This window comes from Anarrhichthys ocellatus, unplaced genomic scaffold, assembly GCF_004355925.1.
Source record: "Anarrhichthys ocellatus isolate YVR2014 unplaced genomic scaffold, GSC_Weel_1.0 scaffold39, whole genome shotgun sequence".
Lineage (NCBI taxonomy): Eukaryota > Metazoa > Chordata > Actinopteri > Perciformes > Anarhichadidae > Anarrhichthys > Anarrhichthys ocellatus.
This window is the reverse complement of record NW_022280069.1, coordinates 1,878,094-1,889,278: the sequence shown is the minus strand read 5'-3', so window position 1 is coordinate 1,889,278 and position 11,185 is coordinate 1,878,094. Positions and strand designations below refer to the sequence as shown.

General features: G+C 40.3%; 1 protein-coding gene across 2 annotated transcripts in view; it reads right to left on the bottom strand.

Moving 5' to 3' along the window:
* Window positions 1-7,536, bottom strand: part of LOC116394450 (retinoic acid receptor beta-like) — a 15,135-nt gene extending 7,599 nt beyond the window's left edge. For both annotated transcript variants that reach the window (XM_031867542.1, XM_031867543.1), the window contains exons 1-3: window positions 7,089-7,536; window positions 3,187-3,341; window positions 2,038-2,179 (exon numbers count right to left, since the gene is read on the bottom strand). In XM_031867542.1, coding sequence (XP_031723402.1) covers window positions 2,038-2,179; window positions 3,187-3,341; window positions 7,089-7,413 — 622 coding nt within the window. In that variant the 5' untranslated portion in view covers window positions 7,414-7,536. The remainder of the gene's footprint in view (window positions 1-2,037; window positions 2,180-3,186; window positions 3,342-7,088) is intronic.
* Between the last annotated feature and the right edge of the window lie 3,649 nt (window positions 7,537-11,185).

Genomic DNA, 11,185 nt, shown 5'->3' with positions numbered 1-11,185 from the left:
ATATATATATATATATATACATATACATATACATACATATATATATACACATACACGTATATATATATATACAAAAAAGTAAAACGTGTATGTATGTGTATATATATATATACACACATACATACACACACGTTTTACTTTTTTGCTGTTGTTGACATTTTGTAGTTTGAGGCCATGACACTTTGGGCCTTTGTGTCTGTGCCTGGTGGACCCGTTCAGTAATAGAGGTGAACGGTTTGTAAAGCCTCTAAAATGACTTAAAATGAAATTAACGCCAACAGCTTTCAGTGCAACTCTTTCTCTGGTAGAAAAACACAGCCTCCAATGTACTCAGCTGGCAGTAAGCTGTGAGGATTAACTGCTCCTCGAGGGAGCATGAGAAGCAGGCTAACCCAACCCAACCAGGTTGGCCTTTCATAATCACTTCGCTAACGGTGTCAACACGTTTCAGGGCGTCCCGATGACTTGGCTCAGGCTGCTACACACACATGCTCAGAATTATGCAACCGCCCCGTCTCTGTCGCTCTCTCACCACCACCCACTCCTCCTCCTCCTCCTCCTCCTCCTCATCATCTCTGGATGGCCTACATTCAGTCGTCATTGCGTAAACACTCCAAGTGAGATCGTATTACACACGGACTAACTGACGCGGCCAGCGAGCAGTTACATCGCATCCACCTGTCTGCTACATGTGATGTTTTTACGTAATGCTTGTGTGTGGACCAGCAACAATGAGAACATGTGGGTGGGTGGATCCTTCACTACCGCCCCATCGCTGCTCATAACACACACTCGGTTATCTAGGTTGAGTTCACTGGGAACTTCTCAATGACTCATTTGAGAATGCATATCATAAACAGGTTATTTCAGTGAAATCATAACTTCTTAATACCAGTTTTGTCTGAACATTTTCTGAGGTTCTTTTTACGGATGTCACGATGCCAGAAGTTGAGTACAAATACCAGTGAAATTACACAATTATCGATACCACGGTAAACAATAAAAGTTAAACCGTAAATCCAATATACTGTAACATACACTCTGTCCATACGTTTTTGTTGGGAAGTTAAATGGGTCATAATTCCCTGTCTACTATATATTTTATACTGCTGTGAAAACATATCCTTTAACTGTATTTATTCAATTTTCTCGCCAAAACTATATTTGAACCTGAACTCATCATGATGTAAATCAATGGCACCTCATGTTAGCTGTTGGCTTCATGCAGGACATGAAATAAAGACTCTTCTTGGTCCTGCGCTGGTTGATGCCAGGCGGCTTCTGAAGTGTGAAGCCAATGCTGAAGGGCCTTAAACCTGCATTCTCTCTAATGGCCATCAGGGGGCGACTCCTCTAGTTGCAAAAATACAAGTCTAATTGTATAGAAGTTTATGAGGAAATGACTCTACTTCTCTCTTGATTTATTACCTCAGTAAACATTGTAAACATGAGTTTATTGCCTCAATCTCTAGTTTCAATACAGCATTAGTAAATTATGGTCCATTTAGTCAAACAGACCATAAAGCAGGGTATGCTTTAGGGCGGGGCTTACTGTGATTGACAGGTCGCTACCAGAGCAGAATACAGCGTCTCGACATCACTCCTCCGCATTCAAAATATGGTCACTTCCGTTCACTGGTTGCAAAAAAAAACAACAAGATGGCGACGGCCAAAACGCTGCACTCAAGGCTTTAAAGCGACAGTCCACAAACCAATGGGTGACGTCACGACGACTACGTCCACGTCTTATATACAGTCGACGGTTGAGGCAGAGACGATTAACCTTAACGATGGTTAAGGTTAGGCATTGAACGTGGGTAGTTAGGGTCAGGATAGGGCATTGCTAATGATAAACTTAAGTTGATAATTAGTTGAGACCGACCCTTCCGTCACCTCTTATATCTTCCTCTATCTGATCAATGACATCTACAATCCACTGTCCGCTATCTCCTGTCTTCTCTGTCCTTGAAGGCCTCATCATTTCCTCTCAGTGTCTCACGAGGCCCCCCGCTGAGTCGGCGTGGATCAGATACTTACACTCCTTGGACATTCCCGCTGCGAAGCACCTCTGGAGCCGACAGTACTGACAGCGGTTCCTTGTGATCTTGTTGATGATGCAGTTTCGGTCTCGGTGGCAGGTGTACGCCATGTTTTTCTGCACGCTGCGGCGGAAGAAGCCCTGCAGAGGCAACGGGGAGAGTGGAGAGAAGATATTATTCATTCAAGTTACCATGAGTATGAAATAACCTTTTTATGTCATCTGGAATCGTTCTGACACCGTAAACAGGTGTATTTACTTTTATAAATTGGATAGTTTACAGTGATATTAGTGGTATGTTTCTCCAAATACAGTAATCAATAACTAACTAATCATCCTGTACAAACATATTATGCATTCAGATATTTACTCCATTCATGGTCAGTCATTAGGAAACATTAGATCATGTCTGTAAAAAGGTTTTGTGCCAATCCACCAAGTGGATTCTACTGGCTGTAGAATATAATACAGGCCTTTTTTATTTCAATGTTTACAAAAATTACAGATGAAAAGAAACCTTTAGGATACTTTTATTGTCAGTTGAATTGGGAATAATAGCAGGTTCCAATGATATGAATAAAGCTACTGTTATGTGTATGTGTGCTATACTTTAGAATCAGGCAACGTGCTTTTAAATAGCTTGATTTTCAGCAAAAACTCAGTGTGATTCTGCAATAACGTCACAAACTACAACTCGAAATGTGGTGAAAACATCTACAAACAACACAGATACACATCTGGAATTACACAAGTCAGATTGTTTACAGCAGCGTGTTTACGTTGTCTAGATGGAAGTCACTGTTGCTGAAATATTGACTGAACAACATGTTTACCAGGACAAAGTTCAGGTACTGTAGTGATGTTGGTGTTATCTCTGAGCAAATAGAGCAATCAATATTTATTCATGGTGTATTTGTTGAGGAGAGATACAATATACATAGGCAAACTGAAAACAGCTATCAGATGCAAGTAGTGTTGAAAGCAGAAGCTAATTTGCAAAACACGGTCCTAGAAGGGTCGAAGATATTAAAACGTGCTGTAAAAATGTATTATACATAATGAACTTTGGAGCAGCTGTTTCATCCCTTGCTTTCCTGGAGCAAGGGTATTTTATTTTTACATTTTTTACCACAGGCCTGACATGTTACCTTGCAGCCCTCGCAGGCGCTGACGCCGTAGTGGTAGCCCGAGGACTTGTCTTGACACACGAAACAGGGCTTGTAAGTGCGAGGAGGCAGCGGCGGGGAGGCGGGGCTGGCGAACAGGTCGTCTGAGCTGGAGCTGGAACTCTGGCTTTCAACGGCTGCAAACACACAATTTGACACCAAAAAAACACTCATTAACAAGCACAACAGGGAGAATGTAACATACTGTCACTTATAAGTTTGAACCTTTTGGGTTTTAATATCAAAGAAATCTGATCGAGCACTTGATTTCATGACAGCGGCATAATAGTAGGATAGTAAACAGAATATCTTTGGGTTTTGAACAAGCAATTTGAATACGTCTTCTTGGGCTGTGGGAGATATTAACAGGCATCTTTCTCCATTTTTTTTATTCTATTTTATGGACAATCGATCATTATAGGGCATTCACTATTTATTCAAAATATGTACTTTCATTTGAAGTGGGAAAATATTCAAAATCACATTCAAAATGTACCGTTCATACAGAACTTGCAACATTATGGGACAATAGGAACATTTTATGCCAAAATAATTACAAGTAAGAGAATTATTTCACAGTCCTCTTGTTACTGGGCAGGACATTCATGTGAATCTACACTGATCTTATCAGCTCTTATCAATAAGAAGTGGACGTAGTCACCGCGATGCCCACCACGTCACCATCTTGTTTTTTTGGACCAAAAGTGACAGAAGAGGGTGGAGATACAACCGACCGCTTAATAAGACATTTATAGGGGACAAAAATGCTCAAAGAGTTAAAGATGTAAGAAGAAAACACGGACAACTCCCAGACCAGACAATGCCGTGCTAGAAACCTGTCAATCACAGTAAGCCCCGCCCTAAAGCATCCCCTGCTTTATGGTCTATTTGACTCTAAATGGACCATCATTCACTAAATGAACATCGTGCTGTATTGAAGAAGACTTGACACTAGAGATTGAGACCATAAACTCATGTTTACAATGTTTACTGAGGTAATAAATCAAGAGAGAAGTAGAGTCATTTTCTCATAGACTTCTATACAACCAGAGGAGTCGCCCCCTGCTGGACAGTAGAGAGAATGCAGGTTTAAGACACCTCAGCATTCATTGGCTTCCAGCTTATCGCCTGGCCTTTATCAGACTCTGAGACGACAACACTTATTCACATTTATTGAAAATGTGGAGTTACATATCTGCACTTGTCCTTCATGGACTAAGAAACCAAAATTCTCGAGTGAAACCCCAACTGTGTCATGAATAAGAGAGTAGGCGCTCTGTCCAGAGAAAGCAGGACTCATCGATCACAAACCGGCTCTTTGGAAATGTAGTCAACGTAGAATTTACTTCTCCATAACATGCACACATTTGCACCTATTGTGGCAAAGCGTTTATCTCAATCTTTCCAGTTGATCATTTCACAACAGTCCACCCTCTTCAACTTCAACAGACGCTTTTGAGAGGAGAATTGCTGCGGTCTGTGGGGGCTCGCTCAGCCTCCCCCGCCGGCTCTCTGATCACCTCCACCGCTGACAGAAAACGAAGAAAGTCGTTGTTGAAAAAAGGGGGACAAAAAAAAAAAAAAGAGAAAAATTGCTCATCTACATCCCCTCGAACCCGTGGCCTCTAATTGAACCTGGAATCAGCGGGTCAATCGAGGACACCCCCATCAGCCCGAACACAAAACAATGGCGGAGCATGCCACGAGCCCAGCTGACTGATGAGAGGGAGGGAGAAGAAACAGAAAGTGTGTGCGGTGGGGCAGTGGCAGTCATTTGGTCGGGGGAAGGGAGAAAGAGGGGGCCCCCGTCCCAATTTAGGTGGTGTTGTGTGATGTACGCGACAATGCCTTTAACATTTAAATCAAACATATTTTGGAGCCTGCGGGATAAAAGTTTAAAAAGTCAACTTGCATGTGAAAGAAGTTGCATACGAGCTTGATATTTTTAGTAAATTTCATGTGAAGAAAGCAGCTCTTTTTGTGATTAACCTCACTTTGCTTGTTGCTAAATACAACATCCATAAATCAAAATTCAAAAGAAGCATTTTCTGTCGCAGCCCTCACAACGAATTCACTTATTTTCTCCACTGATTATTTTCTAAAATGTCAAAAGGAGTGAAACACGCTCATAATAATTTCACAGAGTCCAGAAATGATTCTGAAGAAACAATAATAACCGACAAACATTTCATTTACCGTCATATTCGACAAAGAAAAACTTAAAATCTTCACATTTGAGAAGCTGCAACCAGCCTGAAAAATTACCAAAGATATTAGTTATCAAAACAGTTGCCTGCAGCTTTGGGTTATTTATTTGTACATCTTTTGTCTCCTTTTACTGGTTAAAAATACTTTCAGTATTGAGACGTGAAAGCAGCGACAGTCTGTAAGTAAGAAACTCACAAAATACTTCTGAGAAAAATGGCCCCTGTGGCTGATAATATATTATTACATGTGACATTATTAGATTATTAGATTGTTTGATCTATTGAATGAGGGAAAGCAATTCTACGACACTGTGTTTTCATTTAAATGACTAACTTTAATATTTATGTGAAATAATTGTACCTCTTTGTGCATCTTAATGCAGGACTTTTACTTGTACTGTCTTCTTGTTTTTACATGTGTTGTACTTGTACTTCTACTTAAGTATAATATATGGGTACTTCCTCCACCACTGACAACAGTCTGGCTCTCCTCTGAGCCGGTGACCGTCCGGTGAACCCGCGGTGACCCCAAACTGACCGGCCCGTCCCAAACACAGACCACCACACTGCCATGAGCCGCTCTGTGCACAGCTCCCTGTTTACTGATGATTATGTGAAAAACAAAAGCTTCTGAACTCACCACGAAAGGCATCGCAGTACATTGATCACGAGATTTACTTTTTCCCCTACTTGACTTTCATAAGCAGTTTATAAAACAATCAATAAATGTGTTGTAACACACTAAAGTGTAGTTATACACGACCATGAGAGCATTTTAAAGTTTGTAATACTGTACAGTATTTGTCACAGTTATAACATCTCTTATGAAGTCTACTTTATATTATTAAAACTGTGTTTCATTCATTGTGTGTTATGGGTGCCCACGTGAGTTATGGTTGTTGACAAATAAATGAATAAACACTTAAATCTGCTTACATGAAACCATCAATTAAACATTTATATTCTGCTTATAAATGTTAAATGAGGGGTTAAAGTGAACTGTTACAGCAGAAGGAAAAGTCCTTCAGACATGATTAGAGGAAAAAAACTCAAATATGGCTTCAAGTCAGTTTTTGTATTTATTCTAATATTCTTTTGTTCGTTTGTCAGCTCCAACTGTTGATATCTTCCAAAGTAAACTTAAAATAGACCTCCTTTAGCCTGGATATTGTTTAGAATTATGTTTTTTTAAATGTTTTTGTTTTAAAATCATCATTTATTTAAATGTGTTCATGCTCAACAAGATATTTTATTCGTTTGTGTCTATTTGACTGTGTTTTAAACCTATTTTGTTTTATTTATTTATTTTCAGCATTGTTATGTGTTACCTGCGTTAGGCTCAGATTGTTTTGCTGTTCACATTTGTTCACATCTTATTATCAGCGTTGTCAGTCTTCTGTTAAGCACTTTGAATTGTATTAATTAGTAGATGCATGAATTCTTGTTGACTGAACTCACCTGATGTGATTTTGTTTAGCCAATAAATTAAAGTGTATAGAGGAGGGTGTCAAGCACAACATTGAAAAGCCTTAAGTTAATTTGTTTGGCCATATAACTACAACAAACTTGATGTAACATGATTCATTTCTCTTTTTAAAATAATATGATGTTTACCTTATGGAGGCCACCAAAACATCACTGATGCAAATTATTTTAAAAATGTAGTTTTCCACCTACACTGCGAGCACCGGTGCTGCTGCCAGTCCGCCTCGACCAGCTCGGGGAAGAAGGCTGCCAGGTCCTGGTCCTGGTCCTGGTCCTGCAGCATGCACGCAGGGCTGGACGTGGACGCGTACAGGTCCAGGACTTCTCCGGGACCGAAAGCTTGAAATTCCAGATAGTCAAACATCTTCGAGGTTTCGGTCTCCGCGACTGAGACCCTGTCCGCATGTGCAAATCCTTCACAGCAAAGGCGGGGTTTTTTTTTGCCCCCCCCCCCCTCCTTACTCCGTTTTGAGTTTGATGCAAACGGTGTTTTAAGAGTAAAACATGCGTGTTGCATTCAGAGGGGCGTGTGCAGACCTATGTTTCGTCACAGACGGTCAGAGAGTGTTCGCATGTCGCTGTGCAGAACAGCCACTGGCGGTTAAACGCGTCCAGGTTTATTCTGAGGCTGTTTTGCATAACAAAGTTAGTCCCGGGACTTTCTTCCTCTTATCTCCTCTTTATTGACGAATGTCTCAACTCGGCCCTGCTTCATACTAGTTATGTCAGAGCGAGCGATGGTGTTACCTAATGTATGCGAGTGAACTCCCGGTGAACCGCCTCCGCTGCTGGCCTTCACATGACCCAGCCGTGGCGTGACGTCACCGGCAGCGGTTGGAAACAAAAACCGTTATTTTACTTTGAGTAAAAATTATTTATTCTGTAAAAGTAGGCGAACACGATGAAAGTTTAACTTTGAAAAGTATACAATCTGGAGCATTAAAAAACAAGAGATATTATATATATTTTTTATGGTCTTTCTTCTGCTCAAAATCTGGCGCCTACAATCCCCACAATGCAATTTGATCGTGGAAGTCGGCCGGTTGGAAACACCTACCGAAGTGATTTACTCAAGTACAAGTATTAATACTGTAAAAGTAACCGACCACCGTCAGAAGTTTAACTTTGAAAAGTATAAAATGGAAAGCAGCATAATTCGAGAAATTTTATTCCGAGTAATCTTCTTCCTGTTCAGAATTTGGCGCCTACAATCCCCATAATGCAATTCGAGTGTTGACCGTGTTATGTAGCTAACTAAGTATCTTATTAAAAGTACGGCACTTCGGTACAGTTTAGAGGTACTTGTCTTTTACTCAAGTATTTCCATTTTATGCCAAGGTGCTTTATAAAAAGACAATACTTTTACTACATTACATTTATACACTTACACACTTACAAATATTAAAGGCTACATTTAGATGCATTTTTAAAATGTGAAGTATTTCTTCAGTTTAAAGGAGCCTAAAAGTACTTGAAACAACCATACATATATAGTGAAGAAGGTCAGTATTCAATTATTATCAGCCTGTAAATGCGAATGCATCAAAGATTTCTTCTCCTTTCAGATCAAGATACAATATTAGGCTTAATTCACCTCTACAGGGTGAGAAAGTCATAAACCATAAAGATATTTACTGTTAATAAAATCCTTCTACAATCAAACTCAAGTGTGTTTATGTTCTGAGAAATGTATATTCAGGAGATGGGATACAGGAATTCTACCAAACTACATAATTTATGTGCTATAGAATGTTCACCCTTGTTCGATGTAATGCTCAGTTGAGTATTATTTCACATTTACTCATTTTGTGAACTGAACATGCTTTAATTAGGCCAGAACATGCCTATTGATATATTGTCACTTTTTCAAGGCAAGAACACAAAAGATTCAAGGAATTCACTCACTTAGCTTTAACATAGAAGAGTACATATGTTGTAGTTTTGTGGCAAAACTTCAAGGGGATTGTAGTCCTAGGTATGATGGACTACAAGTTAAAGACACAGTGTCTATAGAGACAGTTACAAAATGTGCAGCAGAGATCAAATACACCCAGATAGAATATGCAGCAATAGAAATAAATGATATGTAAACATCTGGTTCAGGCATAAACAAGCATATAGAATCTTAATCCTCATTAAGACCCAGTGGTTGCAATGTTCTTATGAGATGATATTCAAATTATTCGGAAATATAAGTGAAATACTCTTCCTGCTCCCCTCCAAACTCACTCAAGTGCAGTGAGATTAGTGTCATTATGCTGGAGAACACTCAGGCTTTTAGCTTTGGATGCATGGTTCACCATAAAGGGACACTTTCCTGTTTTAAATAAAGGGACACTTTCCTGTTTTAAATAAAGGGACACTTTCCTGTTTTAAATAAAGGGCATCAAACCAAAGCAGGTTAACACTGATGTTCCCGTATTGGCATTTCATGATTGAAACCATGTGGCCTTTTACAAAATCAATACTTTTTAGGCTCTGTTTCTCTTCATTTACGTCCACTTCAATTCTTGATCCATGACTTTAAGTGAGAAATATTTGCAGCCAGGAGGATCCATAATTAAATCTACCGGGAGATAAAGTAGGTCAGCTGCAAGATGGGTCGGTGGGTAGGGGGAAGGAAATCTGTTCCACTTTGGAATAATGGACCAATTTAACAGCATTCATCAACTGGAAATGACTGAAAACAACTTCCAAGCCCTCCCCCCCAAAAAAAACAAAAAAAGAAATACATAGAAAAAGTATTTAAAAACATCGTCTAAAAATGTATCAATTAAAAAGAGATCACAGGCGAAACTATGTTGTTTGAATATATAAATACACTTGATCTCCTTCAATGCCACTGCTAACCCCATTGAGGCGTGGAGGCAGCACAGATCCAATGTTAAAGGAGGCTAATTACTCCCAGTATCTCCCACACTCCAGGGAGGCCAGGTCATCCAGAGGACAGGCATGTGAAACATTCCTGCAGCCTGCTGCTGCTGGACCTCCCTCCCAGTCCCAGTCTTCCCCTGTCCTCCTTTTCTCCTCCTTCATCCGTCCTCCCCCGGCTCCTCGTCCCCGTCCTCTTCCCTCTGTCCCATTTAGCATCGCTCTAATTTTTTTTTCTTTTTCTTCTTGCTCTCCATCGTGATCGCTCTTTCCAATGTTCACTCAGTCAATTGTCATCGTTCTGTGGTAGGAGTGCATCTATTCAGCCATTCATCAATCACATTTTGTGGCATGTGACGTACGGATTTGTTCTGATTAAACGACGGCTCTGTGAGGTTGTACTTAGGGTGCTTTGAGGTAATTCTAATGTAAACATGCTAATGTCCTCGCAAAGACAACGCTATCGTGCTGATATTAAACAGGTACAGTGTTTACCAGCAACTATTACTAAACTCCATTTGGATTGAGGCACAGATCTGTGGCTGATGTGTGAGGTATTGTTGTATTCAGTCTGGCTGTACCCTGACAGTCCTGGATACCTCCATGGATGTATAAAGAGAACTTGATACAGCATTGAATGCGGCGCCCCCCATCATTCCTACATGCAACAGGGTTGCTCCGCGGTGCGTGAAGCAAGAAAAAGTTAAGACTTCCAAGTACAAATTTCCAATGGAAGTACTCGGATCTTCCGGCGCTCTCACGCAACCCTGGGCCCAAAAAACAAGTGCACAAGTGTTTCCTTTAACCCTGCTTCCCAGCCCACCTTATCGGGCTTATTTTGATGAACGGAGGAAGGAAAACCTCTCTGGATTCAGCTATGTGCTAGTGCATTTTACAAATGTTAGGACATAGTGATTTAAATGAGGGCCTTTCATGTGTTCGCACTGGGCGGTTGATTTAAAAAAAATTATCCGCTGTTTTACAGACGTCTGTTTCGAAATGTAAGTCTATGGGAAAAAATATATATACGCTACCATAGACGGTATACAAGAAGTGGATGTAGTCGTGACGTCATCCATCGATTTGTGGACTGCCGTTTTGAAGCCTTGAGTTCAACATTTTGACCGTTGCCATCTTGGCTTTACACAACCAATGAACTAAAGTGACCATATTTGGACTGGAGGAGTGACGTAGAGACGCCATGCATGGCTCTGATAGCGGTAGCAACCTGTCAATCACAAGGTAGCCCCGCCCTAAATCATACCCTGCTTTATGGTCTGTTTGACTCTAAATGGACCATCATTTACTAAATGAACATCATGCTGTATTGAAGAAGACTTGACACTAGAGATTGAGACCATAAACTCATGTTTACAATGTTTACTGAGGTAATAAATCAAGAGAGAAGTAGAGTCATT